The 17,932-nt window shown below is 30.6% G+C and overlaps 1 protein-coding gene across 1 annotated transcript; it reads left to right on the top strand.

Annotated features, from left to right (window-relative positions):
• Positions 1-4,509: 4,509 nt before the first annotated feature.
• LOC117924601 (nuclear pore complex protein NUP43) lies at positions 4,510-9,215 on the top strand. The gene is made up of 5 exons (XM_034843274.1): positions 4,510-5,198; positions 6,849-6,918; positions 8,283-8,520; positions 8,690-8,763; positions 8,861-9,215. The coding sequence occupies exons 1-5, from the start codon at positions 4,561-4,563 to the stop codon at positions 8,912-8,914; spliced, it is 1,074 nt and encodes a 357-aa protein (XP_034699165.1). The 5' UTR covers positions 4,510-4,560; the 3' UTR covers positions 8,915-9,215.
• The last annotated feature ends 8,717 nt before the right edge of the window (positions 9,216-17,932 follow it).

Genomic DNA, 17,932 nt, shown 5'->3' on the forward strand with positions numbered 1-17,932 from the left:
CTTAACATTTCAAAACTTGTAAGGAATGGGAATAGGATTGTAACCACAAAAAATAAATAAATAAATAAAAGGACAAATCAAAAATAAAACAAACGAGTTTCATGGACTGAAGGTGACATCCTTCTTCTACTTCCTAAAATAAACCCAATTCAATCCACAACCGCCAGCCCCCCCATCCTCCATCCCCCGTTTTTATTTTATTTATTTATTTATTTATTTTTGGCTTTTTCTTTTTTCGTTGAATTTGATAATTTTAAAATTATCAAGAAATTCACATAAGTTTTTGCCATATTTCCCTTATTTCTATTGTTAGGAAAATCACAACACCCAAATGTAATGGTTCTAAGTCCTTGGCAAGAGAGGATCAAATTCACTAACAAACCTAAAAAATACTCGTTCAAACTCTTTCAATCACTTTATACCTAAAATCCAATACACCATTTGCTTACCTCTCTTAACTCTTCTAATTATTCACTTTTTCATTCTCTATTTAAATCCACTCTTTTATATGGTACTTCAGGCTAGCCCTAAATAATTAGTTTTCTAATTCTAGTTAAACTTTAAAAGGTAATTTTTTTAGTTAAACTTAAAAAGATAATTTGTGAAAACCAAAACTTTATAAATATTTACTTTTCCAAAAATAAAACATAATTTAAGTCAAAAGTATTAGTAATCTCCACATTAACTCAAATTCCCTCAATCCATATGTGGAATTATTTCTCCTTGATATCCACCTTTGCACTTCTTAAGAGTGATGTGCCACCACTATACAATAAATGAGAATAAATATGTGTCAAGTTCAAATTATCATCGAATTTGACTCAATACATTGCCTTTGCCTTCTTCACATCATGCCTTGATTGATTGTTCTATGAATCCAAATTTCAAGTCAACTTGAGTTGAGTTTTGAGGGATGACATGCGGATAGAACATGATCTTAGCCTTACAGGTTAATTCCTTACCTAGAAAGCACTATCAAGGCATTATAGTCTAAACAACGAGTGGTGACAATGAACTAAGTTGGAGGACATACCTATTGTATGAAGTATCCTAATGTCTTTCTAAAAGAATTACCTAGTTTACCACTAGAGACAAAGATAGTGTTCACTACTCATTTGGTGTAAGGGATGACTTCTTCTCTTAGGCCTCATACCATATGGTGCTTATGGAGCTCAAGGAGTTGAAAGTACAACTTCAAGAATTGTTAAATAAGAGTTTTATCCAATCCAATGTTTTACCTTGGGGAGTTCCAATTCTATTTGTGAACAAGAAGTATGGATCGATGAGACTTTACAATGAATATTAGGAGTTTAATAAGGTGATAGTGATGAACAACTATTCTCTTTCTTGGATTGATGATATGTTTGACTAGATTTAAGGTGCTTGTGTATTCTCTAAGATTTATCTACAGTTTGGATATCATCACTCGAGGGTTAGGGATGAGGATGTACCCAAGAGAACTTTTCAAACCAAATACAAGTATTATGAGTTTTTTGTGATGCCTTTTTATTTGACTAATTCACCTATTGTTTCCATGGATTTAATGAATAAGGTGTTCAAATGTTATTTAGATCATTTTCTAGTGGTTTTTATAAATGATATTTTGGTTTCATGAACATCATTTGAGCATTATATTGTAAATTTTATGGGATAAATGGTTGTATGCTAAACTTAAAATTTGTGAGTTTTGTTTAGATAGAGTTTCTTTCCTTGAGTATGTGATAACCAAGGACTATAGTTTAGTTGACCTTGGAAAGGTAGATGTTGTAGCAAAATGGAGAAGCCCTTCTACAATGTTTGAGAGTCGAAGTTTCTTGTAACTTGTTGATTACTATAGGTGATTTATTAAGGGATTTTCTAAGATTGTCTTCCTTTTGACCAAATTGGCATAGAAGGGGATTGAATTTGAGTGGTTTGATGACCATCAACATAACTTCCAAGATTTAAAGAACAAATTAGTGTCAACTCTTGTTTCAAATATCCCTTTAGGTTTTGGAGGATTTGTGATATATAATGATTCTTCCCATTAGTGTTTTGGTTGCATTCTTATCTAACATGGGAAAGTTGTGGCTTATGCTTCTAGGTAGTTGAAATCTTATGAGCAAAACTACCCCACTCATAATCTAAAATTAGCTGCAATAATTTTTTGTTCTAAGATGTGTAGATATTTCCTTCTAAGGTGAAATTTATAAGATATTCATATATCATAGGAGTTTGAAGTACTTGTTTTCCCAAAAGGGATTAAACATGAGACAGAGTATATGGATAGAATAACTTAAGGATTATGATTGCATTATTTAATATCATTTGGGTAAGGCAAATGTTTTAGATAATGCTTTAAGCAGGAAATTAGTTAGTTCCTATGCAATTACTAGTGTTAGTTAAAGACAATTATTAGAAGATTTGAGGAATTTATAAGTCCATATGAAAATTTTGAACTTAGGAGCTAACTAGTTTTCTTTATTGTTCAAAATACTAAGCCTTTTTATGTAGCAACTCTGATAAAGAAAAACCAAAGAAAGGGTCACTACGACTTTTATAGTACTTCAGATATCGTTTTTAGGGACTGACTTATGGAATTTGTCAATACTAAGATAAATGAATTATTTTTATGTAAATCCTAAAGTGAAAAACAATCTGGGAATTAACTTTTATGAAACGAAACTAAGAAAAAAAAATTAATAACAAAACAAATATTGATTTTAAATTTAATTAATTCGAGTTTGGGGTTTTCCACAATCCAACTTAGGATATGGAAACTAGAGAAAACAAGGGTCTTTTAGGATCCTTAGTTTCTTACGATCAATCTGAGCTTTAAAACTCAAGACTACATCTGAAACCTAATTTTTCCTTTTTAAAACAAACTCTTAAAACCATCAAATAAATTAGATGAATTGCTAGTTTAAGATTTGACATTTTAACTCTTCTTACTCCTTATAACTTTGTTATGGGATAGATAACGATAGGGAAGATCAAGATAATTAATGAACAAAGTTACCAAGAATCACTAGTATTGAGTAGTAACCTACCATATCATTCCTTAAATTAACTCACAAACATAGAGTAAAAACAAAATTGATAAATTATAACTCAACTAATAATTAATCTCATTGTTATAATGATTTACCCATTGTCCCTATAAGTTTCATAGCCCTTAGGTTTTCATACTTCAAGCCCCAAACTAGTTTTTAGCCTCTCGTGGGGGTAAAGTCACAATCAAAATCCATAAAAGAGTAAGATTCCATAATTTGAATAAAAAAGAACTAAAAACAATGTACTTAACAAAGAAGAAAAGAAACAAACTTAAGTTTTCGTCTTCTTTCGCCTCTAATGTCCAATTCTCCAAGAAAAAAAAAATCTCTAAACCCTAGAACTAAGAGAGTTTATATAATATTATCAATTATCTAATATGTGACACACTTTTATAGGCTACTTGTTACAAAATAATTACCTAAAAATGACTAAACAATAATAAAATGATGTAGTTGTGTGAAGGCCACTTAGGGCCGATGGAGTGCCCTAAATGCAATTCTTGAGGTGGAGGAAGTGAACACCAAAGTGGCAGTCGGTGAATTTGAAATTGACATCATTTCAAATTGGATTTCGAATTCATAAGTTGAATTTCGAAACCATTTTGAAATGCTCCTTCAACTCTACACAGTTGTTTTTAAATGATCATAACTTCTTCGTTTTAACTCCAATTTGCACACTGTTTGAAGTGTTGGACTTCTAATTTCTCAAGCTTCGAAACAATATATAGAATGCCTAAAATGGACTTCATAAAGTGCTCCAAACTTTGCCTTAATTTCAAAGTACATGTTGCCACCAGATTTTCAATTCCATTTTTTCAAGCAAACTTTATTAATTTGTTTCATGTCTTATTGTCTATGTTTGCGTGCCTTTTTTCTTCCTACATAATGATCAATCCTCATCTCCCAAACTCATGACATCCTCGTTTTGCATTTCCTCAAATTCCATGAGACTTGACTCGCTTGATTTCTCATTTAACCCTTTGATCTTTCAAAAACCATTTTCTATCCTTAAACCTGAAATAAATCTTCAAAATAAAAGTTAAACTCATTATTAGAGTCTTAACATTAATTTAGGTTAAGTCGGATGATTTAAGTGTCTTAGTACAAATATGTGTCATTAAAGCATATATTTTAACTTCAATCACAAGCTTATTTAATAAGTTTCACGGTACAATCAAGAATTTATCGGGAAAATTTAAAACTTTGCAAAATAATGATCCTCAATTAATACAACTTATGGAAGAAGTAAACAAGGGTGATAAGTTGGCCTATTTTTTTATAAGATTAAGAAAAGTTTATAAATATATATTTAGTATAAAAAACTTTTTCTTCTATTTATAATGATTTATAATGGAATACGAATATCACAAGTTTGTGGCATTTTTAATTTAATTTATTTTATTTTATTTTATTTTTATAATTTAAAAATGGAAAAATCTAACGTGACAAGGTCAAAGGCATGGATGAAAGCCCCCATTTCCCACTCCCCAGCGTTTCAAACCCATAAACCCTACCATAAACCCCAATAATGGCGACAACAAAAGCACCTCCATCACATTCCCTCCAAATCCACCGCCTTCCGCAATCTCAATACATTGACGCAGTCCGCTTCCTCCCAGCCTTCTCTGGCTTGGACCGCTTCGCCGTCCTTGCCCTCTTCGATACTCACTCCAGCTCACCCTCCCTCCAAATCCACTCCCTCCCCAAGTCAACCCCTCCATCCCTCAACCTCCAATCCTCCCTCTCCCTCTCCTCCCGTGTCTCTTCTCTCTCCCTCTCCCTCTCCGCCCACAAACCCCTCATAGCCGCCTCCACCTTCTCCGGCTCCCTCCACATCCTCCTCCTCGATTTCGATACTTCCGTTCAATCGGAGTTTTCAGTGCCCGAGAAGTCGTTACATGTTGGAGCAATTTCTTGTGTTGATTTGCAGGAGAGTGGAGTGGAGTGCGTGAGTGTTGGGGAGGATGGGAGGGTGAATTTGGTGGCTTTTGGAGATGGATCCAGGTTGAGTTATAGAAGGGTTTGGGATAGCGATGGGTTGGTTTCTTACACGGCGGCCAAGTGGGCGTCTCCAACGGAGTTTGCTACGGGGGGGTTTGGGTTTGGGCTTCAGTGGTGGGATCTGAGGAAACCTGGTGGCCCGGTTTCGCAGTTCAAGGGTAACTGGTAAGAGAATTTGGGTTTTTTTTTTAGGTTTTGTACTATGAATTTTAGTCTATCTATTTTCTGTCCAAGTTCTACATGATGTTTGAAAATGTTTGTGCTAGAACGAAACAATTGGCGTCTCCTTTGGTTTCTCTATTAATAATGTGAATTTCAAATTTTCTGACCTCTTTAATATTCTCTTCTCTTAGCATAAGCCAGAAATTTTCTGAGGTCAATTCCAATAGTGGATAGTTTTATATGTCATTGCATTTAAGATTTGAGTGTTAGTTTTATAATTCAAATACCTTTAGAAGCTATCTGATTCTAAGAAAATCCCATTTGCATTCTCAAAATCCTGCAAGCAACCTAACAAGCCACAACAAGATGGGTAAGAAAAGGCACTGAAGCTCACTGAACCATAACAAGCAATGGTTCAAAATTTCTGGCATTTTATGGCACCTTCTCAGTAGTTGGATTTGACTCTGAATAGGGCTCCTGACAATTTAGGGGGAGCGAGTGCCTTCTGCGAAGTCATTTACAAATTGGAGGTGAGTAAGGAGAGTCACTGCACCAATAAGAAACCATTACTTGTGCTGCTCAGTATAAGTCAATTGGAAGCTTCCCTTGGAATGCAGAAAAGAAATAAAGATGAAACATCGCCTTATTTGATTGCCCTCAGGCTTGGGAAGATTCCTTTCAGTGCCTTGTTCAAGGATTTAGAGGAGCAAGGATACTTTTATTATTGTTCCAGGGTTTCCACCTTAATTTGAATCCCAAGCACCTTAAGGCTATGTTTGGCTCCCGGAAAATTTGAGTGAAGATGCGAAAGAAAGAAAATAGAGAGGAAAAGTAAAATGAAAGAAAAAGTGAAGGAAAATAAAAAACAGAGTCAAACTCAATAAATTTTTTTTAAATGCTTCTTCAAACTCATTTCACTTATTTTTCCCTATTATATAAAGATTAAATGATTTTAAAATATATAAAATTTTAATTAATTTAATTATATTTTATTTTCTTTCATATTTTCCATAATGAAACCAAGCATTAGAAAACTATTTTTCTTGACATTTTTTTTTCTTTCCTTAATACTTTATGGGAACCAAACATAGCTTAAGTAAATTAAGAAATCTCAAGTAACATGGTTGTAACCATTTCCAGTATACATGGGTTGGGTTTCCATATTTGTTAGGCACTATTAGTATATACCCTCTTATCTCGCCTATAAAAGCAAAGTTATAATTTCCCAAGCCAACGTCGTAAGAAATCTCATACAAATCTCCTCAAGCTTTTTCAAGTTTTCAACCTAAAATTTTCATTTTTGATGGCAAGGCATCTCCTTTCTTTTTGCTTTCCTCTAATAAGGTATGTATCTTATCCAAATTTTTCTTAAAAAAAATTTTAAATTATATTCATAAGCTTAAAGTGATAGGGGATATGGAATTACAATGGCATACCATGACAATACAAAATTAAATTTCTGAAGTTGGTTTTACTTGTTATTTTCTTTTTTAGTAAGTTCTAGTTATGAGCTTGTGTTCTTTCTAGTGTGATTTTTTTTTTTCCCATTTACTCCAATTTGAACTATATATTCATATCTTTGCACCTTTTCCTTTTAATTGCAATGTGATTTCTCTTTTTACTAAGAAGTTCTTACAATGAACAATATTGCAGGACTCAAAGAACAACATCTGGGATTGTACACTCCATTGATATTCATCCATCCCGAAAACACACTTGTCTGGTAAGAGAAATGCTCCAACATTTCTCATTACTCCCACCTGTCTGTACACTTATGAATTATACAGACATTCTATGCATTCCAAACTTTGAATTCTAATTTCTCCAAATTTTAAATTATCAAATAAAATGTTTATGTACCTTGATTGATCCTCATTATCTAGATTTATGGAAAGAAAATGAAGTAATTGAAATGAGATAATCTGTATTGTCTATCGAAAAAAAAAAAAAAAGAGTAATCTGTATTCTTGAACTTCATCATGGTATCTAAGATAATCGTTCCTCTCTCCCTCTTTCTTTACCTCACCCACTCACTCATGCACGCACGCACGCATGCACTCTTAGTTTTTCCTCTTAAGTTTCTCATTATTAGTTGTTTCTAGAATTCTTACTATTTAATTTCTAATATTCCTCCTGAAATTTTCCTGTTCCTCCTTCCATGATTTTGCTAATTTATCATCATTCTTCCTCTCTCTACCCTACTAACCCATCATAATTTTCAATGACAAGAATGAAAGCCATATATATATATATATATATATATATATATATATATATATATTTTTATCAGTAAGTGATATATGTATTGAAAAAGAGACGCTAAAGAAGCGACTCAAATAGTTACAGTATAGAAAAAACGACTCACCCCCTTACAAAAGAACCCACCCCTCTATGAAAGCACAAAAAACCCTCTTCCTTAATACATGCACACCCAATCTATAAAATCTAATAAGGTCGAAGGACCATCTTTTATCCACACTTTGGTTTCCGACCATAGCAATATATATATATATCCATACTAAACTCTTGTGTAACTGCATAAGAAAATAAATAAGTTTAAAATAAATCAATAAATATGGATAGATTGAATGTATAATGCACCGAATAGAAATTTTTGAAATTTTATTGATAAAATTTATATTCTTACTGTGAAGCATTTTGTTAAAAACACGAGTCTCTCCAATTTGATTGATGAGAAAACTTTTTTCCATTTGGAAAATTAAAAGAAAAGAACTTTTATTATTTAGATAGATGTCAACAAGAGAAGAAGCAATGCCCAATTGACATCAAAATTGATAACCATCAGCTGAATGAATTTATTCTATGTCAGTTGGGACTAGATATCATTGCACTCATTCATTTTCTTGGCTGATTGTGGTGATACTATTATTCAAGTGGTTTACTTCAAAATTTTAATAGGTGAAGATTTGAATGTTTATTTCTTCATTGCTCTGAATAATACTGTATGAGTTTTTGCTTTTTATGCAATATTATCTTACTTAGCTTCTCACTGTGACTTAAACGTATGTGATACTTTTTAATCTTCATTGAATTTTCTTCTGGTTTCTAATTTTCCTGGATTTACAGGCAGGAGGGTCTTTAGGTACAGTATTTGCCTGGGATCTTCGATGGCAGCAACAGCCAATTATTCTTTCTGGGGTTGGCACGAGCGAGGTAGCAACCCATTCACCCTGTGAAAGTGAGGTATGGGAGGTCAAGTATGACCCTTACATGCAGACTTCTAACTTTGGGAACATGTCATCCTCACGGATCTTACCTGCTATGCTTTGCTCAGAAGATGGGATCCTTGCTGTTGTAGAACAAGGTATGGAGTTTTTCCTGCATCTGTTCATGAATTTCTGACATTATTATCTATAGAAACCTCTTCATAATTGGTTGAATTGTGTTTTCCTTTTGGGCTGGTAAAAAAAAAAAAATGGTTCAGATGCTTTAACAGGACCGTGTTGTGCCATATTTATTCTTGTACTGTATAGGTGAGGAACCCATTGAGCTCCTGGCAGAGCCCTGTGCCATCAACAGCTTTGACATTGATAGACAAAACCCCACCGTAAGTATGGCTATATCAATTAATTTTATATTCTCTGAGCATTGTGCTGGGAATCTAAGTATTTTGTATTTGGTGGTTCCTTGTGTTGATCTAACAGGATGTGATTTGTAGTTTGGAGTGGGAATCCATAGCCATCTTGAGCAGGCCATAGTTCCAGAATTGGGCATGAATTGTAGCATAAGTTGGAACATTGTCTCTATATTTTTCCAGTCACTGAGGTGTCTTCAAGGATGGAAACAGCATGACACAGTCAGTTTGTATTGCTAAAGTATGTTGAATAGTGTTGGGAAAACAAACCTCAATGCTTTTGTAGTTAGCTTTTCATTCGATAGAAAAGATATTGTGCCTCAGCAAGGCACTTCAAATGTATCCAATCCATTTTGCTTTGTGTGCAAGAACATGAAAACCCAAATTTGACGTTGAAGTAGAAGTAGAAATAATTATGACTATTATTGCATGGATCAATAAATAGGTATCTTAAGTAGATAAATATAGGTATATTACATTTTAATATATCAACCATTTATTAATTATAAAAATAAATCAAATCTATATCTATTTTTCTAATATTTTGCTTATTTTTTCCTTATATTTTATCTTTTTACTAATTTTTCTAGTAACTAAGATACTCAAAATTTAATGCTAGAGAACTATTGCAATCTATAGAATTTCTTTACAATTTGTCAGGATTTTTGTTTAAATATTATTATTTTTTTTAAAAACGGCAATTTAAAAAATACTTGCAAAAATGTAATACTTTAAATTTTATTTTAAAGATGATTTTTTTATAATAGATATCCCATCATTATCTCTTTTTTTTCTTATTCTATTTCTTCTTTCACTTTTCAATGTCTATTTTTTTTAAAAGACATGTGGTTGTGCCAAAAGTTTTATATTATTTTTTAAAAAAAAGGACAATAATGGTACCAAAAAGCCTCATTAAGAGGATGTAAAATTGTAAATCTTTTAAATAAATTTATAATTTAAAATATTTTACATGCAAGTAATGCTAATACAACACTCAAATCTAAATTTTCATCCATTTCAATAATTTATAATCAACCCATCTTTTACTAATTTTCTTTTTAAAATATAGGCATGTATCATACCTACTCAAAATGACCCACACTTGAGGGTCTATAGGGAGCACAAAGCTTTTGGAATCCACAAGACACCTATACATCTGCCTGGAACCCCACGAGACATCTACCCATTTCTAATAGTGGAGTAGTGGAGTGTAGAGAATTCTAAAAGGGCACACACATTTCTACACAGGAATGAGAGATGAGCGAGGAGTAGGGAGAATTTTAGAAAAGCCTACAAACATTTACACATTTCTACACAAGGATGAGAGATAAGGGAAAAGGTGTGGAGGTAGAATTCTTTAAAGTTCCAGATATTCTTGTACATGTTAGAATTCTAAAGAACATTTGAGAGTTCCAGAGAGTTACATAGTCTTCTATAAATAGAGGATACTTCATTTCACCAAGGCACCTAAGATCTTTCAAGCATTGTTGTGCATCTTAACTTCCGAGTCATGTAGCTTGCTATGTTAAAGTTGAGTTCTAGGTTGAAGTTGAACAAGTTGAAGATTAGGGTTAAAGTTGGAGGAGTTGAAGACTGGGGCTCGATTTGAAGAAGTTAAAGATTAGTATGGATGTTAATTGGAATTTAGGAATGAGATTTTATACCCACGGATGAGGAGCACAAAAACAATTATTTGTGGGTAAGATTGAATAACGGAATGATTCATGAAGGTATAATAAAAGAACTTAACATTTACGACTATGAGCCATATCAACTTCGAAGTAAGTAGGTTAATTTTTGTTTTAATCTTTTGTTCATTTCTCTTTTAATCTTGGTTGATATAGTTGATGTGATTGTTAATTTCTAATTTCTTTGTGAAATTGCAATTACATGAAAATTTTATGTATGGAATTTAGGGAATATAATTTTTTTTTTCCAAAGAGCAATATTTGTTTTTTCTTGGATTAAATGGAGATGAATTAATATTAAGTTTCGGTTTCTTTATTATTTATTTATTGATATAAACAACTTTTAAGTAAACAATTTTTTTTAATTATATTTTAAATTAAACAACATCTATGTATAAGGCTGAGTTATTGCATGGATTAGTACATAGGTTTTTTAAGCAAATTTAGAAAGATGCAAAATTGTAAAATGTCTTATATTAATGTATAGTTTAGATTATTTTACATGCAAGTAATGCTAATATAATACTCAAATCTAAATTTCCATCCATTTTAATCATATATCAATCAACTCATCCTTTACTATTTTTTTTTATCAAATGCAGGTCTAACTTTCAATCATGGTAATAAAATGTATTTCTTTTCATCCATTCGTAAGAAGCATGAGGGTAGTTCAAGGATCAATAGACTCACCAAACATGGTTATTGGAAAGCTTCATAGAGTATTAGTGCGATGCTAAACAAAGATGGAAAAGAAATAGGTGCGAAAAGACCTCTTGTTTACTACTATAATAAGCCTACGGGTGAAGGTGTTAAAACTGAATGGCTTATAAACAAAATCATTCACATAATCTAGTATTATGTGAAATTTATTACAAAAAGTCAAAAGAAAAAAATAATAGCAATTATACTATGTCTTCAAACTTAAATATTCAAAACCCAAGCAATGACAACAATAATATTAAGACTTTAAACCTAAATATTTTTAACCCAAGAAATAATAACATTGATAATATGCCTTCAAACCTAAATATTTCAAACCCAAATCAAGATATTACACTATGATGCAGATATATCATCATTATTGAATGACCCCCAACTTACATTCGAGGAATTGTTTCAGGATGATGCATAGAAACATGTTTCCATCTTGTTGATATTTGTTATCTTGTATAACGCATTCATCAAATTCTATAATACCTTTTTAATATATTCTATATTTCATTAGTTATTGGTTGGCAATGAAAAAAAATACATTATTTAGACTTTTTATTCCCTATGTAAAAGTGGAATTTTGTGGAATAAAATTCCATTTCATAAACCCAATTTGAAAAATTTATATTTATAAAAATAAAAATATTTTTCCTACCATATAGTATGTAATTTTTTTAATTGATTTAAAGTACAGTATTAATTTAAGTTAAGAATAAGTAGATTTATTTATTGTTTATTTGTTTGAAAGATGCTTTAAAATAGTTAAACTAATTATTTTAAACAAATTTTAGGTTAAAAGAGACTATATTTCTCAATGTAAAAAAAAAAAAAATGGAATTCTTTAATTTTTGATGAAATTTTTACAATAGTTCCCTTTTAGTATTTTATTAAATTTTAAAATAAGTAATTAATTAATTATTTTATTTTTTACATTAATATTTTTGGAAAAAAAAATGTGTTTTTATATACTAATTAAAAAGTATATGCAAAATGGGAACCATATATTTCAAATTATATCATGTCATCCCCACATAATTGGGGTTTCATGTACCTTTTGACTATAAAGGTGGCAACGGATATTGTTGAGTCCGTTGGAGCTAGATTTTGTGGGTTTCAGAATGAGAAGATAAAGGAAAGGCTTTGAGTTTGACGTTGAGAGGAAGAAGAGACAACGGTTAAGGCTTTAGTTTCTGAGATTGTTTTTTATTTTTATTTTTCTTATTAAAGGCTTAGTTGGCAAGTTCAAGGCCATTTTTGAAACTCAAATACTTCTGCACTAAAAGTGCATAAAAAGCTAAAGGACGATAAGAAATAGGTTCTTCCCATAGCAAGTCCTTGTTTCCTATTACTCCCCAAAAAGGACAATTGAAGATAGAACAAGTGGGTAAAATTGCTAAACAAGAAAATGTCTTCAATCATTGTATGAATACGATGCATGGTAAAGGATGAAATTTGGGAAGAAAAAAATTCAAGAAATTTGAATATTGGGGTATGCGTTTTGAAGGTAAGAAGGTAAGAAAATAAAGAATTAAAATTAGTAAATAAATATTAGGAATGACAATAGGACGAACTCGGATTGAGATCAGTCTCATCTCAATTCCATTCCATTTATTCAAAATGTTTTTCATAAATGGACAAGACGTGCATAAGAAATTCACATAGACATACCTGTCCTACCTTGCATCATTTAATTTTTTTTTTGGTAAAAAATTAGTTTAAAATTATTTTAATTATATTAAAATAAATATATTTTAAAAATAATTAAAATATTATTATTTTTATAACTTATTTTAAAAGTATTTTATTATATATATATATATATATATATATATATATATATATATTAAAAATTATATCAAATTAATTTTTAAAATTAAATTTTATATATAATTAGAACAATACGTGGTAGAATAAGACAATACTTGAATATGTCTTGAACCTATCATGAGTTTTTAAAAAAATTTCAAACCCTTTTATTTAAATTTCAAATTTGTCTCACTAGGGACGGGACAGGGTGAGTATCCAAAAAAACCCCATTGCTATCTCAAGTCAGGGATTGTTGGGTTGAATAGGATTTTGATTATGATTTTGATTTTTTAATTGGATATGAAAACATAACAATAATGACTCGGGACTAGTAATAATTTCACATCAATTAACACTAATTTGATGTTTATTTACTTTTTATTGTAAGGTTGACTCTTGAGAAAATGCTTTAGAAAGTATTTGAAGTACTTTTAGGTATTTTCTTCGAATTTTTTAGTAATGACATCATATGTCGACTATCCATGAAGTTATGGTCATATTACAAGAATACCATAAAAGAGATATCATTGTAATTTTCCTTAATTTTCTCCTTAAAAATGTATATTAAAATTTAAAAAGAATAAATACATATAAAAATGAAACAATTATTATTATTATTTTTATTTATGCTTTTAATAAAAATGATGAAATAAGGTGTTAATTTCTTTAATTAATTAAGACAAATATATAGAAATTGAATATTTGAATCATTTAAAAAAAAAGTTATCATCCGTAAATTTTTTCTTTATAAAAAAAATGAAATATAGAAACATAAATGTTACTTTATTTAAATTTAATATTAAATCAATTTAAAATTTAAAATTTAAAATTAATTCTTTTAAAATATAAACCTAGTTAGTTTCTTTATTCCTCAATTGAATATTTGTGAGAACTTTTATTTTTATTTTTATTTATTTTTTATCTATTTGTACCTCTATTAAACTCTTTTATTCAAGAATTCTTATTATATTGGGACTAGGACTCCTTTTTCCTATAAATAATGTCAGATCTTTCTTGGTCTAATAAGTTTAGTTTGAAGATTGGATTAAAGTTGAAGATTTGTTGATTGAAGATTGAAGATTTGAAGGCTTGAAGATAGGCTGAAGTTTAAGATTTCTTATTGAAGATCGAAGGCTTAGGTTGAGGTTGAAGTCGAAGGAGTTGAAGATTGGGAGTTAAAAATTAGTATGGATGTTAATTGGAATATAGGAATGAGATTTATACCCACGGATGAGGAGCTTATAAACAATTATTTGTGGGTAAGATTGAATAATGGAAAAATTCATGAAGGTATAATAAAAGAATTGAACATTTACGACTATGAGCCATATCAACTTCGAAGTAAGTATGGTTAATTTTTGTTTTAATCTTTTGTTAATTTCTCTTTTAATCTTGGTTAATATAGTTGATGTGATTGTTTCCAATTTCTTTGTGAAATTGCAATTACATGAAAATTTTATGTGTGGAATTTAGGGAATAGATTTTTTTTTTTTCCAAAGAGCAATATTTGTTTTTTCTTGGATTAAATGGAGATGAATTAATATTAAGTTTGGTTTCTTTATTCTTCATTTATTGGTATAAACAACTTCTAAGTAAACAAATTTTTTAATTATATTTTAAATTAAACAACATCTATGTATAGGGTTGAGTTTATTGCATGGATTTAGTACATAGGTGTTTTAAGCAAATTTAGAAAGAAGCAAAATTGTAAATGTCTTATATTAATGTATAGTTTAGATTATTTTACATGCAAGTAATTCTAATACAATACTCAAATCTAAATTTCCATCCATTTTAATCATTTATCAATCAACTCATCATTTATTATTCTTTTTTATCTAATGCAGGTCTAGCTTTCAATCATGGTGATAAGATGTATTTCTTTTCATCCATTTGCAAGAAGCAAGAGGGTGGTTCAAGGATCAATAGACTTACCAAACATGGTCATTGGAAAGCTTCGCAAAGTATTAGTCCAATACTAAACAAACATGGAAAAGAAATAGGTGCGAAAAGACCTCTGGTTTACTACCATAATAAGCCTACGGGTAAAGGAGTTAAAACTGAATGGCTTATGAACGAATATATGTTGGTGAATCATTCACATAACTTAGTATTATGTGAAATTCATTACAAGAAGTCAAAGGAAAAAAATAATGGCAATTATACCGTGTCTTCAAATAATAGTAGTGATAGGATGCCTTCAAACCTAAATATTCCAAACCCAAATCAAGATATTACTCTATTGACTGATGCAGATATGTTGGCATTATTGAATGATCCCCAACTTACATTTACATTCGAGGAAGTGTTTCAGGATGATGCATAGAGACATCTTATATTTGTTGTTTCATCTTGTTGATGTTTGTTATCTTGTATTATGCATTAAGTTATGTAATACATTTTTAATATGTTCTATATTTCATTGGTTATTGGTTTGCAATGAAAAAAAAGACATTATTTAGACTTTTTATTCCTTATGTAAAAGTGGAATTTTGTGGAATTAAACTCAATTTCATAAACCCAATTTGAAAAATATATGTTATTTATAAAAATAAATTTTTTTTCCTACCTTATGCTATGTAATTTTTTTAATTGATTTAAAGTGCAATATTAATTTACGTTAAGAATAAGTAGATTTATTTATTGTTTATTTATTTGAAAGGTGCTTTAAAAGAGTTAAAATAATTACTTTAAACAAATTTTAGGTTAGAGACTATTTTTCAATGTAAAAATAAAATAAAATTGGAATTCTTTAATTTTTGATGAAATTTTTACAATAGTTCCCTTTTAGTATTTTATTAAATTTTAAAATAAGTAAATAATTAATTATTTTATTTTTTACATTAATATTTTTGGAAAAAAAATGTGTTTTTATATACTAACTAAAAAAGTATATGAAAAATGGGAACCATATATTTCAAATTATATCATGTCATCCCCACATATTTGGGGTTTTATGTACCTTTTGACTATAAAGGTGGCAATGGATATTGTGAATCCGTTTGAGCTAGATTTTGTGGGTTTCAGAATGAGAAGATAAAGGAAAGGCTTTGAGTTAGACGTTGAGAAGAAGAAGAGACAGCGGATAAGGCTTTGAGTTTCTGAGATTGTTTTTTTTTTTTTTTCCTTTTTAAAGGCTTAGTTGGCAAGTTCGAGGCCATTTTTGAAACTCAAATACTTCTGTATTGAAAGTGCATAAAAAGCTGAAGGACGATAAGAAATAGGTTCTTCCCAGTACCAAGTCCTTGCTTCCTATTACTCCCTAAGAAGGACAATTGAAGATAGAACAAGTGGATAAAATTGCTAACCAAGATGAGAAAATGTCTGCAATCATTGTATGAATAATTTATATGGTAAGGGATGAAATTTGGGAAGAAAAAAATTCAAGAAATTTGAATGTTGGGGTATGTGTTTTCAAGGTAAGAAAATAAGGAATTAAAGAAAATAGATAAAAACCAGGGATGAAATCAGGATGGATTCGGGATGGGATTCACCCATCCCATTTATTCAAAATATTTCACGAGGCGGGTATAAGAAATTTACATCGATATACCTATCTTACCTTGCATCATTTAATTTTTTTTTGGTAAAAAATGATTTTAATTACATTAAAATAAATATATGTTATAAATAATTAAAATGTTATTATTTTTTATAACTTATTTTAAAAGTATATATATTAAAAATGTGAAAATTAAAATTAAATTTTATATATAATTCAGATCAGACGGGATAGAATAAAATAAGACAATACTTGAATTTGTCTTCAATAGGTCTTTTTAAAAAAATTTCAAACCCCTTTCAAATCCTTTTATTTAATAGGATAGGACGTAGCAAGTACCTCAAAAAAACATATTACTACCTAAGGTAGGGTTTGTTGGGTTATTACCTTAGTCAGGGTTTGTTGGGTTGAATAGAATTTTGATTTTAATTTTTTTTAATTGAATAGAAAAACATAACAATAATGACTCAAATGTTGACTAGTAATAATTTCACATCAATTAACACTAATTTAATGTTTATTTACTTTTTATTTTAAGGTTGACTCTTAAGAAAATGCTTTAGAAAGTATTTGAGGTACTTTTAGGTATTTTCTTCGATTTTTTTAGTAATGACATCACAGGTCGACTATCGATTTAATGTTAGTCACCATCGATGAAAGCTATAGTGATATTACAAGAATACCATAAAAGAGATATTATTGTAGTTTTAGAAAATTAAGATGTCTCAAGTGTAATCATTGATTTCTTTGAGGAGTGTTGTGTAATTTTCACCAAGAAATATCTTTCGGCCTTAGAAGCAGTACCATGACCTAAACTTCCTAATTTATGTAACATCTAATAATGGGGATGCTGATATTAATGGCCGGGAAAATTGATTAGCAAAGTGGCTGAGTGCCAGCACTTAGGACAGTTGTCGACACCTGAGAGCGAGTCTACGCGGTTTGTCGTTGATCGCGAGTACCATTTCACACCTCCCAAAGCATATTCCAGCTTTATCCAAATCACCGAAGATAGAAAAATAAGGCGGAATCTGACATCCAATTCAACTGCCTACGTGTCAAGCAGAACAACCATCTTATATAAGCTACCTACCGATCATTCGACACGTGTCATGGGAGCCCCGACCACCGCCGTCGTTCCAAAGGCTGCTGGGCTCCACATATATCCACTAATTTACATGGGGCATCTGCCGGCACGTGTCTAATGCGCTGCGAATTCAATGAAAAGACATAAATACCCCGCAGTGAAGCGGTGCGGCCGCCTTTGGGAGAGGGTGTTTTGGTGATTGAGGGGGTGCGGTCAAACTTGGTGTCTCGACTACGACTACAAGTAGGCGTGATTGGGCTTCAAACACGTGATCGCTCACGTGCTTGCTGTCATCTATTAACGGCGTTAGGATTTTGTTAAATTTCCAGGCGTGCCCCTCCTTAGGAA

The sequence above is a fragment of the Vitis riparia genome, chromosome 11 (genome assembly GCF_004353265.1).
Source record: "Vitis riparia cultivar Riparia Gloire de Montpellier isolate 1030 chromosome 11, EGFV_Vit.rip_1.0, whole genome shotgun sequence".
Lineage (NCBI taxonomy): Eukaryota > Viridiplantae > Streptophyta > Magnoliopsida > Vitales > Vitaceae > Vitis > Vitis riparia.